This window comes from Salmo trutta, chromosome 17, assembly GCF_901001165.1.
Source record: "Salmo trutta chromosome 17, fSalTru1.1, whole genome shotgun sequence".
NCBI lineage: Eukaryota > Metazoa > Chordata > Actinopteri > Salmoniformes > Salmonidae > Salmo > Salmo trutta.
In genome coordinates this window covers 35,516,320-35,538,320 of record NC_042973.1, presented here as the reverse complement: position 1 = coordinate 35,538,320, position 22,001 = coordinate 35,516,320, and the positions used below count along the sequence as shown (strand labels likewise).

Sequence of the window (22,001 nt, the reverse complement as noted above, 5' to 3'; positions counted from 1 at the left end):
TGCTCTGGTGAAAGCTCATCACTCCTCTTCTATCTGCTCCCTCTGTTTTCAGAGTTGACACACTATTCATAACACTGACACTGTGACAGACAGACTGTGTGTGTGCATGCTTGGGTATGTGGGGGCATGTGTGCATGCTTGGTTGTATGTGTGTGTGTGAGAGAGAGAGATGCTAATGCAATGCATATCTTGATACATTGACTGAATAGTTTACCCTTATTGAAATAGAAGTTCACATAGGGGAAAAACATATACACTTGTATACATATCTATTTAGAAACTGATGTTTTAACTTCTGTAGTTTTTTTTGATTGAGAGCAAACAAGGAGCTGTAGCCTATTTAAACTGCTCAGTGCCCCTTCCACATAGTTTTTCCCAGGTCTCCAAAGTCTAAAGTCTACAGAGATTTAATCTCACAAACCAGAAGTCTAAAGTCTACAGAGATTTAATCTCACAAACAAAGTATGTATAAAGGACGAATAACTAATGGCTCAATGTCACTATTTTCAAGCTTTTTGGATTAATAGATGCCTGGCTATATCACATGTTCTGTGATCAAGAGCTCATGTGAGTGCCTGCCTTCGAGGCACATACATGGTCCTACTCCCAACCGACCTTTAGTCTTCTGTAGCAGCCACAAGTCTCCGCCTCTCACACGGCGCTAACCCGATCCCCACCCTGTGATCCCCACTCACTCCAAATCCCCTGCCACCACCCCTCAAGCCCCTACCACCGCCAGCCTCTTCCTCCCCAGCCCTGATTCCGAAAACTCTGTTCCTGTGAGAATCCGGCTCTTCACGCAAGCCATTTTCTAACTTTGTCCCGAATAGAAAAAAGGAATAAACAACGCGAAAAGTGGAGATAGGAGCAAACCGGATAAGTGTTCTATTGCCCCGATTGTTGGCCCGCGGCGGGGTGCAAAAAGGGCAGGCCGAAAAAAGACCATAAGATGTGGATCTGGTACATCTTGCTTAGTTCGGGGACGGGCTCAAGCTCGGTTGGTAAGTTTTTTTTTTTAAATACGTAGCTTTTCGTATTCAAGCTTTTTCATCTGTTCGGCGCTTCTAACAGTACCGCTGTGGCTGCTCTGGAAGGGAAAGAACAAGCGTGCTTTCGCAACAGACGTAACAAAAACGATATATCCTATTTGCCACTTTTGTGTGCACAATATCGTTGTCAAAACGTTACACTGTTGCAATGTAACCAGCGCTAACTTCAAGCGGAGTTGGGGCAAAGTATGTGCAACCAACAGGCTGCGAAGTCTTTAGTTCCGCTACGTCCCGTTGTTTTACTTTTGCCAACCCGAAAGCAGCGGGCTATTCTCAAATTCCTGTTCTTTTCTTGTGGTGTGTAGGCTATGTTTCCCAGGACATCGCATTGCATGTCAGTTTATGCCGTTAAACGTTTGGCAGCCGTGTGTAGGGCTAGGTTGCCTTATACTGTATGTTTGTGAGTAAGGATGCTATGTGAAGTGTGAGAGGAGTCAGAGGAAGCAGGGTAGTTATGATCTGAGGTTGTTGACAGGGCAACGTTGACAAGTCAATCTGTGCCCCTGCCCCGCCATGGCAGCTGAGGGGCCGAGTGGGGGCATGGAGAGAAGCCTAGCCTGCCTCTATTTACACTTCTATCAGACTGTGCCGCAGGCAGTAATATTACAGAATTACATTACCAGGATAGGATTTTAAATGCTTTCAGTATGGCTACATGAATTTGTGGCCTACCATGTATGCCTATATAATTATTGTAAGTACATGTAACCAGAGCCCTATATTGAGAGCAACTAACCTACACAGAAAAACTGTAGTAACAATATTGTGTTTACAGTTACATAGTAGATCGTTTTTCATTCAATACAGTCCAGTGTAGGCTCTAGTATGATGACTGTTGACCAAGTTGCATAGACCGTTCAACTTCCTTCCTACATGGTTTGAATAAAGATTGACAGGTGAGAGTTGATTTGCTGTGCAAAACACATTGAGCCACTATATGGGAGTTCAAAAGATGATGCCTTTTTGTTATTCAAGCTCAACATGTTTCAGATTTAAAGGCAACGTCAGAGTAGCGTCAGAGTAGTGAGTTGACGTGTCCGCAACGAGAACAGATTTGTCACTTTAAAATGTATGCTAAAAAAACATTGATTTTTAAAGTTTAACAAACCATACAACTCTATGAACAAGTACTACTTTGAACAATTTACACAGAAAATGTCACAAAACACATTTACTGGAAGAACTGTGCAGATGCAAAGTTTGGTAACGATATTACGGTAAAATCGCCCTTGGTTTCTAATGCCACAACGTTTTCCAAAAATTAAGATTCAAGGATGTCTGCAAGAAGATAGCTATGACATGACACGTTGAGTTTCACATTTTTTATTTTGGTTATTGAACTATAGTAGGTGAAGTGGATTGAAAACTGCTAACGGAATTACATCATTGGTCCCTGATTTGTACTATACAGAAATACATAATTATAGGTGTGAATATCATTCTCTTCATGGTGATGCATCCTGAACAGGTACACAAATGTAGAAATATACAATATATGTTTTGCATATTTGGGTATTATTCTACACACTGGCTATTATTTGAATGAGTTCAGCCCCCAAACGACCACATTTGGTTGGTCCGGACCAGACAAAATCTGAACCAATCATAGACGCCTATGTTTCACAAGTTTGGACATCACGGTACAGCACAGTATGGCACAGCAGAGTTCAGTACAGTAAAGTACATATGTACAGTAGAGTACAGTGCATTAAAGCACATGTGGTTCTCTACTCCAGTGTACTCTACTGTACTTTAATGAACTCTACTGTACTGTACCTTTCTGTACAATACTGTACAGGTTCTAACGATAAACTTAGTCTTAAGATGCTTTTGGGAAACTGGGCCCTTTACTGTTCTCTACTGTGCTCTACTGTACTGTACTGTGCTGTCCAAACTTGTGAAACAGACATTTATGATTGGTTCATATTTGGACCGTCCATGGATGTCCTTGTTACAGTAAATGGAAAGGTGGTAGGGGTCGGTTATGGCCGTGACTAACTGGCGAGGGAGAGGAGGGAGAGGTTGTTCAGATTGTTTTTATAGTCTTGCTTTGACCACCAGATGACAGAAAGAAAACAGTTATGAGCTGAACATAACAGTATGCCAGTGGAAAGGAGGACTGTAGCACGTGACCCAACTGTGTTTTGTGATTTCAGTAATTACGAGTTTTAATCACTTAATAATTCATAAACAAACTTGATATCGGTAAAAACACGAACTAATTGGTACATCTAACTTTCCTTGTTACGTATGTGAATGTTCATTATTCTCCCTCATGAGGGAGAGAAATTAGAAATAAATATCTTAAAAATATGTAGGTTTTTCGTAACAGAATTACAAGCATAAGGTCATGTTTTAAAACTTTACAGTAGGCAAATAATGTATCCGAAACTAAATATAAGTGTTGATATTAGTTGGCAGGGGTCTTTACTTCAACATTATTATATTTTCATCCGTTTCTCATACCTTTTAAGACTTTTCTGGTAGATGTTTTCTAAGACCCCTTTTCCATCTCTCTGACCAGAAATGAAAGCCTTTGCTTATTCCTAATTTTTTTTATTTTTTTATTTTTTTATTTATGCCTTAATAAAAAAAATTTAAAAGAGACTTAGCTTTCATTTGACACCCAATATGGACTTCACATGTTGGTGCTCATGGGTCCCAGACCCAAATCATTTAGCTGTGTAGCCTACTACCTGTCAGTTTGTGAGACACATGCTTTTTAAATACATATTGTTTTCGCTGCATGTTTGTGCTCTAAAAGGGATGTCTATTTAATTCTGACAACTAATTACCAGCCATCTGCTATTCTGCTACTCATTTTACATTTTGGAGTGGGGGAAGGTTTTTTAGCTGACACACTTTTGTCTTGATGTCTTTCTCGGTAACTCTCATTTCACATTTGTTCGGCACTTGTGAAATCTGGTATAAAACACAGTCTCAGTCTCAGTGTTGCAGTACAGTATGAAGGCCTATATTACTTTAGTTGGTAATATCTTAAACAGTGGTAAATCCATACATATGACACATGCATTAAATGTGTTAAAGTTATATGTTTTATTAGATTTAGAGGGCTGTCAAACTTCAGGCCTCCACTCTGCGACCGACCCATTTTGGTCTGACTGATGAAGGTCACCCAGACCTGATCTCTCACTGACACACACACACACACAGCTGGCTATCATTAATAACAAAGTGAAACCGAGCAAATTAAACCTGCACATACATTGTAAATATAACTTTCCAAAATGGACTCCAGGTCTGTCTGTTTGTGCTCTGCAGAGGCCATTTAATGTGTCTTCCTCCTCCCGTGACTCTGTGTTCAATGGCCCCCTGTTCTGTTGGGTTGGGTTGTAAAGAATTACCGTTATAATGAACCATATAAATCACAACAGACCTGGCTGGAATACAGTTGGAATAACTTCTGTGTGTGTGTGTGTGTGTGTGTGTGTGTGTGTGTGTGTGTGTGTGTGTGTGTGTGTGTGTGTGTGTGTGTGTGTGTGTGTGTGTGTGTGTGTGTGGTCATTTTTGTGCTCTTTTCCAGGCTTGCCCCTGAAGTGAGGTAAAGTGAGAGAATGGCCCAAAAAACGTTTATTAGTCATTAGCACTATAGAATAGTGGTATTCCACCATCTTCTCATTGAAGACCCATGTGAATCACCAAAGCTCCACCTGACCATGTCTCACCTGTCAGAATGAATGCATAATGAAGTGATAGTGCTAGCATAGCATGTATAGTGAGGTAAAGTATTTGGACAGTGACATTTGTTATGTTGTTTTGGCTCTGTACTCAGCACTTTGAATTTGTAATGATGCAATGACTATAAGTGCTGACTGTCAACTTTATTTTGTGTATTTTCATCCATATCGGATGAACCATTTAGAAAAGGCAGCACTTTTATAGATAGTCCCCCCATTTTAGGGAACCAGAAATATTTTGATAAATTCGCTTATGTGTATTAAAGTAGTCTAAAGTTTTGTATTTAATCCCACATTCCTAGCAAACAATGACTACTACATCAAACTTGTGACTACACACTTGTTGGACGCATTTGCAGTTTGTTTTGGTTGTTTCTGATTATTTTGTGCCCAACAGAAATGAATGGGAAATAATATATTGTGTTATTTTGGAGTCACTTAGTATCAATAAAAATAGAGTATGTTTCCTAACAATTTTATGTTAATGTGCATGGTACCATGATTACGAATAATCATTCATGAATTGTGAATAATGAAGAGTGAGAATGTTACAGAGGCATAAATATCATAACCCCCCCAAAATCATGGTAGCATCCACATTAACGTAGAAGTGTTCAGAAACATATTTCATTCTTATTTACAATAAAAGTGACTCCAAAATGACACAATACATTATTTACCATTAATTTACAGTACCAGTCAAAAGTTTGAACACACCTACTCATTCAAGGGTTTTTCTTTATTTTTACTATTTTCTACATTGTAGAATAATAGTGAAGACATCAAAACTATGAAATAACACATATGGAATCATGTAATAACCAAAAAAGTGTTAAACAAATCAAATTATATTTTATATTTGAGATTCTTCAAAGTAGCCACCTTGATGACAGCTTTGCACACTCTGGGCATTCTCTCAACCAGCTTCACCTGGAAGCTTTCCAACAGTCTTGAAGGAGTTTCCACATATGCTGAGCACTTGTTGGCTGTTTTTCCTTCACTCTGCGGTCCAACTCATCTCAAACCATCTTAATTGGTTTGAGGTGGGGGGATTGTGGATGCCAGATCATCTGATGCAGCACTCCATCACTCTCCTTCATGGTCAAATAGCCCTTACAGAGGTGTGTTGGGTCATTGTCCTGTTGAAAAACAAATGATAGTCCCACACAAGCGCAAACCAGATGGGATGGCGTATCACTGCAGAATGCTGTGGTAGCCATGCTGGTTAAGTGTACCTTGAATTTTAAATAAATCACTGACAGTGTCACCAGCAAAGCACCATCACACCACCTCCTCCATGCTTCACGGTGGAAACTACACATGTGGAGATTATCCATTCACCTACTCTGCGTCTCACAAAGACATGGCAGTTGGAACCAAAAATCTCAAATTTGGACTCATCAGACAAATGGACAGATATCCACCGGTCTAATGTCCATTGCTCATGTTTCTTGGCCCAAGCAAGTCTCTTCTTCTTATTGGTGTCCTCTAGTAGTAGTTTCTTTGCAGCAATTCGACCATGAAGGCCTGATTCACGCAGTCTCCTCTGAACAGTTGATGTTGAGATGTGTCTGTTACTTGAACTCTGTGAAGCATTTATTTGGGCTGCAATTTCTGAGGCTGGTAACTCTAATGAACTTATCCTCTGCAGCAGAGGTAACTCTGGGTCTTCCTTTCCTGTGGTGGTCCTCATGAGAGCCAGTTTCATCATAGCGCTTGATGGTTGTTGCGAATGCATTTGAAGAAACTTCAAAGTTCTTGACATTTTCCAGATTGACTGACCTTCTTGTCTTAAAGTAATGACGGACTGTCATTTCCCTTTGCTTATTTGAGCTGTTCTTGCCATAATATGGACTTGGTATTTTACCTAATAGCCCAATCTTCTGTATTAGAGGTTGACCGATTATGATTTTTCGATACAGGTACTGATTATTGGAGGACCAAAAAAGCCGGTACCGATTAATCGGACAATTTTTACATTTATTTGTAATAATGACAATTACAACAATACTGAATGAACACTTATTTTAACTTAATATAATACATAAATTAAATCAATTCAGCCTGAAATAAATAATGAAACATGTTCAATTTGGTTTAAATAATGCAAAAACAAAGTGTTGGAGAAGAAAGTAAAATATGTGCCATGTAAAAAAGCTAACGTTTAAGTTCCTTGCTCAGAACATGAGAACCTATGAAAGCTGGTGGTTCCTTTTAACATGAGTCTTCAATATTCCCAGGTACGAAGTTTTAGGTTGTAGTTATTATAGGACTATTTCTCTCTATACGATTTATATTTCATATACCTTTGACTATTGGATGTTCTTATAGGCACTTTAGTATTGCCAGTGTAACAGTATAGCTTCCGTCCCTCTCCTCACTCCTACCTGGGCTCAAACCAGGAACACATCAACAACAGCCACCCTTGAAGCAGCGTTACCCATGTAGAGCAAGGGGAACAACCACTCCCAAGTCTCAGAGCGAGTGACGTTTGAAATGCTATTAGCGCGCACCCGCTAACTAGCTATCCATTTCACATGGGTTACACCAGCCTAATCTCAGGGGTTGAGTCATAAACAGCGCAATGCTTGAAGAATTGCGAAGAGCTGCTGGCAAAACGCACGAAGGTGCTGTTTGAATTAATGCTTACGAGCCTGCTGCTGCCTACCATCGCTCAGTCAGACTGCTCTATCAAATATCAGATCTTAATTATAATATAATAACACACAGAAATACGAGCCTTTGGTCATTAATATGGTCAAATCCGGAAACTATCATTTCGAAAACGAAACGTTTATTATTTCAGTGAAATACGGAACCGTTCCGTATTTTATCTAACCGGTGGCATCCTTAAGTCTAAATATTCCTGTTACATTGCACAACCTTCAATGTTATGTCATAATTATGTACAATTCTGGCAAATTAATAACGGCCTTTGTTAGGAATAAATGGACTTCACACAGTTCACAATGAGCCAGGCGGCCCAAACTGCTGTATATACCCTGACTGCTTGCACTGAACGCAAGAGAAGTGACACAAATTCATGTTAGCAGGCAATATTAACTAAATATGCAGGTTTAAAAATATATACTTGCGTATTGATTTTAAAGAAAGGCATTGATGTTTATGGTTAGGTACATTGGTGCAACGACAGTGCTTTTTTTGCAAATGCGCTTGTTAAATCATCACCCGTTTGTCGAAGTAGGCTGTGATTCGATGAGAAATTAACAGGCACCGCATCGATTATATGCAAAGCAGGACACGTTAGATAAACTAGTAGTATCATCAACCATGTGTAGTTAACAAGTGATTATGTTATGATTGATAGTTTTTTATAAGATAAGTTTAATGCTAGCTAGCAACTTACCTTGGCTTCTTGCTGCCCTCGGATAACAGGTAGTCAGCCTGCCATGCAGGCTCCTCATGGAGTGCAATGTAAGGCAGGTGGTTAGAGCATTGGACTAGTAACCGGAAGGTTGCAAAAACGAATCCCCCCTGAACAAGGCAGTTAACCCCCGTTCCTAGGCCGTCATTGAAAATAAGAATGTGTTCTTAATCTGACTTGCCTAGTTAAATAAAGGTGTAAAAAAAAAATACAAAAAAATCGGCAAATCGGTGGCCAAAAATACCAATTACCGATTGTTATTGAAAACTTGAAATCGGCCCTAATTAATCGGCCATTCCGACTACCTTGTCACAACACAACTGATTGGCTCAAACACATTAAGAAGGAAAGAAATTCCACAAATGAACTTTTAACAAGGCACACCTGTTACATTTGACATTTTTTTGACATTTTAGTCATTTAGCAGACGCTCTTATCCAGAGCGACTTACAGTAGTGAATGCATACATTTCATACAATTTCATAATTTTTTTTTTTTCTGTGCTGGCCCCCCGTGGGAATCGAACCCACAACCCTGGCGTTACAAACACCATGCTCTACCAAATGCATTCCAGGTGACTACCTCATGAAGCAGTTTTTTTGAGAATGCCGAGAGTGTGCAAAGCTGTCATCAAGGCAAAGGGTGGCTACTTTGAAGAATCTCAAATATAAAATATATTTTGATTTGTGTAACACTTTTTTGGTTACTACATGATTCCATATGTGTAATTTAATCGTTTTGATGTGTTCACTATTATTCTACAATGTAGAAAATAGTACAAATAAATAAAAAGTAGGCGTGTCCAAACTTTTACTTGGTACTGTATATTGTGAACAAAATAATCTGAAACACAACCAAAAGCAACTGCAAATGCATCCAACAAGTTTGTAGTCACAAGCTTGATGTAGTCATTGCTTGCTAGGAATATGGGACCAAATACTTAACCTTTGACTACTTTAATACACATACTGCGTAAGAATTTGTCAGAATACTTTTGGTTCCTTAAAATGTGGCTACTATGTATAAAACGTGCTGTTCTTTCTAAACCAGGGTTTCCTAGACTCAGTCCTCGGGACTCCAAGGGGTGCACATTTTGGTTTTTGCCCCAGCACTACACAGCTGATTCACATAATCAACTAATCATCAAGTTTTTATAATTTGAATCAGCTGTGTAGTGTTAGGGCAAAAACAAATATGCACCCCGTGGAATCCCGAGGACCAAGTTTGGGAAACGCTGTTCTAAATGTTTCACCCGATATGGATGAAAATACTTTCAAATTAAAGCTGACAGTCTGCACTTTAACCTCATAGTCATTGTACCAATTCAGTATAGAGCCAAAAAAAAAAATGTGTCACTGTACAAATACTTTTGGACCTCACTGTACAGTTGTGGCCAAAAGTTTTGAGAATTACACAATATTAATTTCCACAAAGTTTGCTGCTTCAGTGTCTTTAGATATTTTTGTCAGATGTTACTATGGAATACTGAATTATAATTACAAGTATTTCATAAGTGTCCAAGGCTTTTATTGACAATTACATGAAATTGATGCAAAGAGTCAATATTTGCAGTGTTGACCCTTCTTTTTCAAGACCTCTGCAATCTGCCCTGGCATGCTGTCAATTTACTTCTGTGCCATATCCTGACTGATGGCAGCCCATTCTTGCATAATCAATGCTTGGAGTTTGTCAGAATTTGTGGGTTTTTGTTTGTCCACCCGCCTCTTGAGGATTGACCACAAGTTCTCAATGGGATTAAGGTCTGGGGAGTTTCCTGGCCATGGACCCATAATATCGAAGTTTTGTTCCCTGAGCCACTTAGTTATCACTTTTGCCTTATGGCAAGGTGCTCCATCATGCTGGAAAAGGCATTGTCACCAAAAGGCATTGTCACCAAACTGTTCCTGGATGGTTGGGAGAAGTTGCTCTCTGAGGATGTGTTGGTACCATTCCTTATTGTGTTCTTAGGCAAAATTGTGAGTGAGCCCACTCCCTTGGCTGAGAAGCAACCCCACACATGAATGGTCTCAGGATGCTTTACTGTTGGCATGACACAGGACTGATGGTAGCGCTCACCTTGTCTTCTCCGGACAAGCTTTTTTACGGATGCCCCAAACAATCAGAAAGGGGATTCATCAGAGAAAATGACTTTACCCCAGTACTTAGCAGTCCAATCCCTGTACCTTTTGCAGAATATCAGTCTGTCCCTGATGTTTTTCCGGAAGAGAAGTTGCTTCTTTGCTGCCCTTCTTGACACCAGGCCATCCTCCAAAAGTCTTCGCCTCACTGTGCGTGCAGATGCACTCACACCTGCCTGCTGCCATTCCTGAGCAAGCTTTGTACTGGTGGTGCCCCGATCCCGCAGCTGAATCAACTTTAGGAGACGGTCCTGGCGCTTGCTGGACTTTCTTGGGCGCCCTGAAGCCTTCTTCACAACAATTGAACCGCTCTCCTTGAAGTTCTTGATGATCCGATAAATGGTTGATTTAGGTGCAATATTACTGGCAGCAATATCCATGCCTGTGAAGCCCTTTTTGTGCAAAGCACTGATGACGGCACGTGTTTCCTTGCAGGTAACCATGTTTGACAGAGGAAGAACAATGATTCCAAGCACCACCCTCCTTTTGAAGCTTCCAGTCTGTTATTCGAACTCTATCAGTATGACAGAGTGATCTCCAGCCTTGTCCTCGTCAACACACACACCTGTGTTAACGAGAGAATCACTGACATGATACATGATAAGCTGGTCCTTTTGTGGCAGAGCTGAAATGCAGTGGAAATGTTTTTTGGGGATTCAGTTAATTTGTATGGCAAAGAAGGACTTTGCAATTAATTGCAATTCATCTGATCACTCTTCATAACATTCTGGAGTATATGCAAATTGCCATCATACAAACTGAGGAAGCAGACTTTTTTAGGAGCCCTTTTACCTGTTGCCAAGGCAGCAACTACTCTTCCTGGGGTCCAAACAAGGATATTATTTATTCAATGACTATCTCCTATACCTGCCGTCCTCAGATTTGTTATTGTATTTACTGTGAAGCAGCGTGCTAAAAATAACGGCAATGTGAGGAAACAGACAGACGTAAGCATACCCGATATCTCCATAATCAAGATTAATGTGTTCCATTACAGTCTCAGTAGTACTTCACACTTCAAGACACAGGTGGTTGGATGTTTTCATTCATAACCACCATCAGATGCCGTAATAATTTCTCACCTGGTGAGACTCAGAGTCGAGGAGCAGAACCACGTTGTATATAGTTTACCTTTGGTTGATATTGTGCTCCTGGGTTGTTCTGTTGTCAGGGAAGTGTGTTTAGTGGCTAGCCCTGTGTGTGTGTGTGTCCACGCACAAACATCTGTGACTGTATGTGTGTCTGTGCAGTATGTGCACATCATGTGTGTGTGTGTTTTCACTTCAGCTGATATGCTCCCAATCATTATCCTACTGTGTCCCTTGAATTAGGCCTGCCTTGTGTGTGATAGAGTTGGTGCCATTCCCCAGAGTTGTTAAACAAAGCCACATGACTGAAGTCACCTATCAGACCTCCCCAGCACAGCACCACACTTTCAACTCAATACCAGTGCTGTGTTTTGAACCTCTATCCCTGTTACAGACATGGGCGAGACTATTACAGACAGAATTCAGTAGTTGCAGCAGATATGAGAATTTCCCACGCTGTGCTTTCAAAAGTGCAGACAAATCCTCTATCGGCAATCATTGAATTCCTGAACAAAATATTACATGTAATGGGATTAATTAGACCAATTCTTTGTTATTCTTTCTGTATTATTTTCATTTAATTTGGATGGGATAAATAAATGATTGATGTGATTCTGTCCATCTCTACCTGAGATGTAGCATCTCCTTCCATCCAACCTGAGCTCTGCTCTGTGATCTATTAATCATGCTGCTTCATGTTTCATGGAGCTGGTCTATCTGGAGATGTATGGATCGGAGGGGAAACAAAAGAAGAGAGGTTTGAAAAAAAGGTTGTCCAGAGAACTCATTAGAAATTGATTGCTGATCGATCCAAAGTGCTTTGCTATTCCATGAAAGGCTCAGTCTCATCATTGTCGTCTATCGATCATATCTACTTCCCTGGAGCCAAGATTAAACCTTTGACTGGTTGGATGGTTTTATACATCGATAGCTAAGAATCTTCTCTGACATAGTTTGTGAAGTTCAAAGACCCCGTACTGCTAACTTCAGTGGGCCAAAGTTTGTAATCTTGGTGAGATATTTGAATAAAGTATATTCATAACATATGACTTGTTAACTGTACTGCTCACCATGGTCAGGCCTAGAATGTGCTGTATGCTCTTCCCGTTGGAGTTTATAACATTGATCCAGTCACTTCTGGTCTTCATTCAAATGGCCTCTCACAAGTGTAAACGTTCAAACTTTAATATGAGATATAGGCTTTAATCTGGGAGTTAGGTCCCTGCGATAAATCTGTTTTGTTTTGGGAGTTTTTAAAGGAGACTCTTGTCTGGTTGGCAGTAATTGACTCCACACACTGGCACACACGAACACACACACACACACACACACACACACACACACACACACACACACACACACACACACACAAACACACACACCTAGCTGTACGCCAAAGCCAAGGAGTAGCAGCAGAGAAGTGTTACTTTAAAAAAAAACGTATTTATCTGAATGCCCTCTTTTAGAATAAAATGACAGTGCCATGTAGAGTGAGTACATGGCAGTGTTTCATGTCACTGCAGTGCTGTCTCCTGGCAACCCATTAACTGATCATCGCCACAGAAACAAGGAAGCCTGAGGAGGTTGGAGATTCCATTCCCCTCATTCTGGGCAGGGGTGGATATAACTTGGTATCTCCCATGGATAACCAAATCTACAGATTGTTTGTGACGCCTACAACACACCATTACCTCTTCTCTCCCTCTCTCTGTCGGTTTTCTTCTGTTCTCTCGTGTTGTGTGTCGGAAAAGGCCATTATGGCCCTGTGTTGTCCTCCTGTTGCCTGCCAGACAGCTGGGTCCCCTGCTGTCCCTGCGATCAGGAGTCATTTGCTGTGTTGTGTCACACAGCGTGACACCACGGACACAGACAGCAATCCCATCATCCCTCTGAGACTGGCTCACAGGGTGTTATTTGCTGTTGTGTACTATCTGCTATATACCATTGATTGTGTACTTATGTGCTGACTGAGTGTAGGTCACTGGATAAGAGCTACTACATTACTTTTATGATAGTGTTTGGGTTACACCAAACCTTGGTATGGATGTATTGGCAAAGTGCATGGTTTGTAGTTATATTCATGGCTATTTTCATGTGCTTGCAGTGGAGAGCTGAACTCCAAAAAATAGCTTTGGTCAGTCATGACATTATTATCTAATATTGATGCTCTAAATATGCAAACTATGGCTGTCTCTGACAAAAGAAAAATTGCTTGACTGACAGTCGTCTTCTTTCTTTTTCAATTGATCAACATTTTTAAACGTCTATTTTTCCATATATAGACACACCCTATGTTTGAATAAAATCAACTATATGTAGGCTACTGAGGTTGTCTGATGCTTTAGGCACTGAAGCATACTTCATTAAAAATGAAGACACACAAATGACTAAAGATGGAGCCAGAGATCAATATAGATAACCAGAAGAACAAAAACCTGTTCCTCACCCGACCCTCCTCCTCCCGCTACCTGCTGCTGGCCTTGTTGTTTTTATTAATTTTTTTTATTTCTTTAACCTTTATTTAACTAGGCAAGTCAGACTGAAAAAAAGGCAAAAGGGCAAAGTACAAATGTAGTCCGATACTGAGCAAGACAAACTCTCAGGCTCAGTGTAGAACAAAAACTCTGCAATGTTAACTGGAGCAAGTAGAACAGCTAAGTCTGCTAACATTCACCATTTCACACTCTTGACATCTCATTTCTGATTTGGAGTTTCACGTTTTTTTTTTTGCGAAAGCCAACAAATAAAAACATTGCAGCCCTCAAGTAGAATATATCCTGATAAAAATAAGTGTCCTATACATCACATTGGCTACACATGGCCTGTCTGCAAGGAACTTGAAACATTGTATCAACTATTAACTTCTCCTGCTAGCAAACCTGTAACATTGTATACAATATTCTGGACCTTCAGGCCAATGAGCTCCGGACAGACAGACACAGCTGTAGGCTATTTGAGTAAGGGATAATCAGGTAGGCCTTTTTTATGGCGTTTCCACCGGATCAGAGCATAACATTTTTCCCCTTTCATGCTGAGTGGTTATCGAAAGGGAAAGAGCTGGAAAGATTTTTCAAATAGGCTACGTTGAGGAACTATTGTCATTCTCAATGGATGTAAAAACAGACTTTGTTTACTTGCTTTTTGAGGCAAAGAAAAAATGACTTTGAGAAGCTCAACAGTGATGGTGAGTTTAGAAAATCTGAAATAGTATCAGATCCCCAAATGGACACATTTCTAGGCCTACATTTGCGAGCAGGCCAGGTAGCCTAGGCCTACTTATATGCATTATCAGGTGCATGTCCTTACTCAATATTGACAGGAGTGCTCTAAACAAGACAATGAATAAACTGACAACTCGTAAATGGAATGAAATAAACCCCCCCAAAAAATGCACAGGTGTAGCCAAGGTTGTGCCCTCTGCAAACAACGTGTCCTCTCCTACAATGACAACGGTAAGACTGTAATCATAATATAATGAATGCATTAACAGGAAGGACCGTAACCAAACAAACATTGTAGATTATAAAGGATGTTAATTAACGGTAAAGGTACTACTGGTGATACTGGTGTGCCATCCCTGCGATCTCCAATGGATTCGTCCACTCAGACAGGCGTGAATCAGACAGGTGTCTAGTGTGCCATAATTGTTTCAAATATATTTGCCACTGCTCGACTAAAACAATCTTGGTCGACCTACAGCCAGTCGACCAAACAATTGACCATTCTCCTAAATGGGGTCAGCCCTAATGCGATCACTGGCAAAGTAGTCATAAAGTCTGGACATTGCAATCACACAAACCAAACACACAAATAGTTTTATTTAAATTGGACAGCTGACTTGTGTGTTTTGCATAATTTCTAATAAATATGTAGATCAGGGCTCTCCAACACTGTTCCGGGAGAGCTACACCCTCCTGTAGGATTTCAATCTAGCTTGATTCAGCTTATCAACCAGTTCATTTTTACAATCAGGTGCGCTCGATTAGGGTTGGTGTGAAAACTTACAGGACGGTAGCCCTCCAGGAACAGGGTTGGCGAGCCCTGATGTAAATTGTCTGAATCAAATGTTCATTGTTCTATTAGGTGTGTGTGCTGCCATAGCAAGCTCTTTGGTATTCCTCGTAGAATTACATATAGAACTTAAGTGAAAACGGCCTCAATAACCTGAAGTGAAACCTGGTCTATATATATATCCAGGGGTAAACTCACTGTTTGCACAGGGATAAACGACAGGTCACACTCACCACTGAAGAAAATATTTTCTCAAACAAGTTTTTAATGTGAAACTCCAAATCAGAATTGAGATGTCTTAGAGTGTGAAATGGTGAATGTTTGCAGACTTAGCTGTTCTACTTGCTCCAGTTAACATTGCAGAGTTTTTGTTCTACACTGAGCCTGAGAGTTTGTCTTGCTCAGTGTTCGATTACATTTGTACTTTGCCCCTTCTGCATTTTTTTCAGTCATACCTCCGCAAGTCTGCATTCCTTAGAATAAATACTGATGTGAATACTAATAAAAAAACATTGAATATGCCTTATCTCTGTGGTTTTTCATAGAGATAAAGCAACATAAATACAAGAGTAACATATCAAATTGGTGACTGATGGACAGACAGACGGACGGACGGAATGACTGAATGGAGGGTTGACTTCTTTCTGAGTGAAGTGGCCAGCTGACTCATCAAGATTTCTAACACCTCTCCTTCCTCCCGTGGGATGGAGAGGTGTGATTATATAACCGTGTACCTGCCAGTTATGGATGAAGACCGTCATGAAAATAAAATGACCGTCATAACTCCCTGCTACAGCAGCACATGGAGTCAGGAGCAGAGGAGAGGGTCAAATATTTTAGTTTTTTTAAATACCTAGGTATGATCTTCCTCTCCTCCCCTCTTCTCTCACATCACATTGGCATTCAGCTGAGGCTACCAATGGAATTCTCTCCACCTTTTATTACGTGCTCACTCACACAGACACTAACCTCTCGGGTGAAACTCCAATCACAGATGAGAATCTTTCAACAGAAAAGCCAATTACGCACTTGATGTTACTCTCCCAGGCAAGTGCATCAATGAACAAATAAGATCAATCTCAATTTGGCAGACTATAAATAATTACCTCTTTGTCACAATTAATTTCAAAGCTGTGACTTAAGACCCCATGATATTGATATTGAATTTCCCATTATTGCCTACCTGAAAATACCACTCGTTAAGCGGAGATCAGCTCAGAGCATCGTACCGGAGCCTGGGCGTTCTCCCTGGTGTATAATGGATGATGAAATATGTCATGTAAGAAGGAAGGCAATAATATTTGCCTGTCTGTGAATGATTTTAGAGAGGTGAATTCAGGCGGTAGAGAGAGGAAGGAGGAGGAGCACATTGTTTCACTCCTGTTGTGTCAGAAATCTGTCTTTAAACCCCTAGGAGACACACACACACATTCTCAATCTCTCTCTTAACACAAAGTCAAACTGCTTGCTCATGTGTGGGTGTGAATGCTTGCATGTTTGTGAGCGTGTGTGTATGTGTGTAATGGGTAATCCTTTCCTGGAGGGGGACAGTGGAGACGATGCGCTCATCTTCACCAGAACTAATCGGCTGATGCTGCCTGCTGTTTACATCTCCCCCCTTGCCAGCCCAAATCAAATGCAAAGCCCATGTTAATTGCTTTAATGCTGCTTCTCTGTCAACCGTGGCTTGGCTTGGCTCCCCATGACCAGGCCACTAAATCATATCAAATAAAATGTTATTTGTCACATGCGCTGAATACAACAGGTGTAGACCTTACCGTGAAATGCTTACTTACAAGCCCTTAACCAACAATGCAGTTCAAGAAATAGAGATAAGCAATAACTAAATAAACAAACAAAGAATTATAAAATCAAAAAGTAACACAAGAAAATTACATAACAATAACAAGGCTATATACAGGGGCTACTGGTACTGAGTCAATGTGAGGGGGTACAGGTTAGTCGAGATAATTTGTAAAGTGACTATGTATAGATAATAAACAGCGACTGGCAGAAGTGTAAAAACGATCGGGGGGGGGGTTCAATGTAAATAGTCAGGATGTCCATCTGATTAATTGTTCAGCAGTTTTATGGCTTGGGGGTAGAAGCTGATAAGGAGCCTTTTGGTCCTAGACTTGGCGCTCCAATACCACTTGCCGTGCGGTAGCAGAGAGAAGTCTATGACTTTGGTGATTGGAGTCTTTGACAATTTTTTGGGCCTTCCTCTGACAGGAAGCTTGTCCCCAGTGATGTAATGGGTTGTGTGCACCCACTCATGCTTAAATAAAGGTACAAAAATATATTTTAAATCATTTGTACACATTATGCATCTGTTGGGTGGAGATAGAGCTGGGAAGATAAACCTAAAAGTATCTACACCGACCATACCGATCACTTATCGCAGGCATTTTGCTGTTATCGATCATTACGAAAAGTAGCCTATACTATACAGAACAAAAGTATAAATGCAACATATAACAATTTCAACTATTTTACTCAGTTATAGTTCATAAAAGGTAAACAGTCAATTTAAAAAAAATCGATTAGGCCCTAACCTATGGATTTCATATGTCTGGGTAGGGTCACAGCCAGGCTGGGCCTGGCTTCCCAGTGAGTGGGCATGGCTCCCAAGTGGGCGGACCTATGCCCTCACTTGCCGTCCACTGGGGAGCCAGGCCCAGCCATTCAGAATATGTTTTTTCTCATAAAAGGGCTTTATTACAGACAAATACTCCTCAGTTTCTTCAGATGTCTGGGTGGCTGGTCTCAGACGATCCCGCAGGTGAAGAAGCCGGATGTAGAGGTCTTGGGCTGGCGTGGTTACACGTGGTCTGCGGTTGTGAGGATGTACTGACAAATTCTCTAAAACAATGTTAGAGGCGGCTTTTGGTAGAGAAATTAACATTTAAATTATCTGGTACCAGCTCTAGTAGACATTCCCTCAAGTCAGCATGCCAGTTGTGCGCTCCCTCAAAACTTGAGACATCTGTAGCATTGTGTTGTGTGACAAAACTTCACATTTTAGTGGCCTTTTATTGTCCCCAGCACATTACCTGTGTAATGATCATGCTGTTTAATCAGCTTCTTGATATGCCACACCTGTCAGGTGGACGGATTATCTTTGTAAAGGAGAAATGCTCACTTACAGGGATGTAAACACATTTCTTCACACAATTTGAAAGAAACAAGCCTTTTGTGCTAATGGAACATTTCTGGTACCTTATATTTCAGCTCATGAAACATGGGACCAACACTTTACATGTTGTGTTTTATATTTTTGTTCAGTAAGAGATACATTTGAAGTTTGAAATTAAATAAGTTTGCTAATATGTGTTATTGTCAATGTGACGATTGATGGTTACAACCATCAAACTAGTAGTAGTAGTTTACAGTAGAGGTCGATGGATTAATCGCCTATTAATTAGGGCCGACTTCAAGTTTTCATATCAAACGGTAATCAGCATTTTTGGATGCCGATTATGGCCGATTACATTGCATTCCACGAGGAAATTGCTTGTGGATGCAGCAAGGAGCCAAGGTAAGTTGCTAGCTAGCATTAAACTTATCTCATAAAAAACAATCAATCTTCACATAATCACTATTTAACTACACATTGTTGATGATATTACTAGGCTAACTAGCATGTCCTGCGTTGCATGTAATCAATGCGGTGCCTGTTAATTTATCATTGAATCACAGCCTACTTCACCAAACAGGTGGTGATTTAACAAAGGCGTATTCGCGAAAAAAGCACAATCATTGCACAAATGTACCTAAGCATAAACATCTTTTGCCTTTCTGAAAATCAATACACAGAAGTATATTTTTTTAAACCTGCATATTTAGTTATAAGAAATTCATGTTAGCAGGCAATATTAACTAGGGAAATGATGTCACATCTCTTGCGTTCATTGCACGCAGAGTCAGGGTATATGCAGCAGTTTGGGCCGCCTGGCTCATTGCAAACTAATTTGCCAGAATTTTACATAATTATTACAAAACATTGAAGGTTGTGCAATGTAACAGCAATATTTAGACTTAGGGTTGCCACCCGTTTGATAAAATACGGAACAGTTCCGTATTTCACTGAAAGAAAAAATGTTTTGTTTTCGAAATGATAGTTTCCAGATTTGACCATATTAATGACCAAGTGCTTGTATATCTGTGTTTATTATATTATAATTAAGTCTATGATTTGATATTTGATAGAGCAGTCTGACTGAGCGGTGGTAGGCAGCAGCAGGCTCGTAAGCATTCATTCAAACTTAGTAATGCTTGATCACAGCGCTGTTTATGACTTCAAGCCTATCAACTCCTGAGATTAAGCTGGCAATACTAAAGTGCCTATTAGAACATCCAATAGTCAAAGTTAAATGAAATACAAATGGTATAGAGAGAAATAGTTGACGTGTCAGAATTCCTATAATAACTGCAACCTAATATCTCTTAACTGGGAATATTGAAGAACTGGGAATATTGAACCACCAGCTTTCATATGTTCTGAGCAAGGAACTTAAACGTTAGCTTTTTTACATGGCACATATTGCACTTTTAATTTCTTCTCCAACACTGTGTTTTTACATTATTTAAACCAAATTGAGCATATTTCATTATTTATTTGAGACTAAATTGATTTTATTTATGTATTTTATTAAGTTAAAATAAAAGTGTTCATTGTTCACTCAGTATTGTTGTAATTGTCATGATTTTAAATATATATATATATATATAAAAAGCCGTTATCAGTTTAATCGGCCGATTAATCGGCAGCAGGTTTTTTGGGGGGGGGGGGGTCCTCCAATAATCGGCATCGGTGTTGAAAAATCATAATCGGTCTACCTCTAGTTTGCAGGATAATAAAACAAAACTGTTGTGCACATTGATGTTATAAACGTATTGTTCTATTTATTGTTATCGCATCAATTCAGGCAATTTATCACTATATGGATTTTTGTCAATATCACCCAGCTGTTGGTAGAGGTACAGGGGTTGTCTTAATAGAGGGCAGGCAGGTCAGGCTAGAGTTGGGCTGTTTTAGTCTACAGGAGAGGAGAGGAAGGGATGTTACAGATGGTAATTGAGTTAGTCTCTGTACAGCCCTGGTCTAATGAGAAGCTACAGACTGGAGTTGTGACTCATTTCTTCTGTCCCGGACAATGTGTCAGACTATCAGACACACAAGCCCTCCTCCAGCTCAGCTAACGACTCCAGATACGTAGGCCTAATGAAGGATTGCTGGGATTTTTCTGACTGACTTTGGAGCTTAGTATTAATACACTCAGAGGTTGTTCCCCCCAGCTTTTTGATGTTCATTTACGAGATTGACGCTTTAATTTAATTCCGAGGCTGATGTTAAGTAGGTGTATTAATGATATTCAGAAATACTTGTCATGGTACCACTTTTGATCAACATTTCAGGTATGACAAGCTAAGTAAAATGAGAGAGCGTGATCACACTGTAATATTAACTTCCATGGTCTCTGGTCTCTTGACTGTGTGAAGAACTCTATAGACATGCCAAATAAATATCTACACCCCTCAGTGTAAAGTCTGAACTTAGTAGTGAAGTAACTAGCTTAAATGTCAAGAAAGCCGATACAACTAAAACTAGTGAACATCCCATGTTTTGTGAAATTATGTTTATCTTGCAACATGTCCGATACGGGTCAGGAGCTGGTGACTCTTGAAGTAGCAGCCAAGCAGCTGATTATGTAGGATCATGATTAAATTATCTCCCCTTGAGTGACCTCTGTAAACAGACAGGCTTTTTGTAGACAACAAGTTGGCCAGTGTTGATTTTTCAGTGTAACATTTCTAGTGTTGATTCAGGAGTCACAGTGGTGTAAAAGAACCCATAGTGTTGGTGTTGTAACCAGAGTTATTGTTTTACACCGTGGAAAGTAAAAAAGTCCCATCATTCAAAAATGACACCCATCATTAGCATATTTCCCAGCATGCTCTGCTGCAGGTAGATTTTTATTTAGGATTGTTTTTAATATCTATGATTTTTCATCTACATTGAATGAATAATCCAATCAGTTAGATTTATAGCATACATTTACTGCTACTCTCTGTTTATTACCTATGCATAGTCACTTTATCCCTATCTTACATTTGGAAGTTTACATACACCTTGGCCAAATACATTTAAACTCAGTTTTTCACAATTCCTGACATTTAATCCTAGTAAAAATGTCCTGTTTTAGGTCCGTTAGGATCACCACTTTATTTTAAGAATGTGGAATGTCAGAATAATAGTAGAGAGAATTATTTATTTATGCTTTTATTTCTTTCATCACATTCCCAGTGTGTCAGAAGTTTACATACACTCAATTAGTATTTGGTAGCATTGACTTTAAATTGTTAACCTCTCTGGGCTGTTTTTTGATATAAATATGAACTTGATTGAACAAAACATGCATGTATTGTATAACATAATGTCCTAGGTGTGTCATCTGATGAAGATCATCAAAGGTTAGTGCTGCATTTAGCTGTCTTCTGGGTTTTTGTGACATTATATGCTAGCTTGAAAAATGGGTGTCTGATTATTTCTGGCTGGGTACTCTGCTGACATAATCTAATGTTTTGCTTTCGCTGTAAAGCCTTTTTGAAATCGGACAGTGTGGTTAGAT

At 39.9% G+C, this 22,001-nt stretch overlaps 1 protein-coding gene across 2 annotated transcripts in view; it reads left to right on the top strand.

The window, feature by feature from the left end:
* The first annotated feature begins 458 nt into the window (after positions 1-458).
* Positions 459-22,001, top strand: part of ldlrad3 (low density lipoprotein receptor class A domain containing 3) — a 116,045-nt gene continuing 94,502 nt past the window's right edge. Inside the window, exon 1 of one of the 2 annotated variants that reach the window (XM_029696657.1) lies at positions 459-1,001. In XM_029696657.1, coding sequence (XP_029552517.1) covers positions 950-1,001 — 52 coding nt within the window. In that variant the 5' untranslated portion in view covers positions 459-949. The remainder of the gene's footprint in view (positions 1,002-22,001) is intronic. The other variant, XM_029696656.1, reaches the window with a different exon arrangement.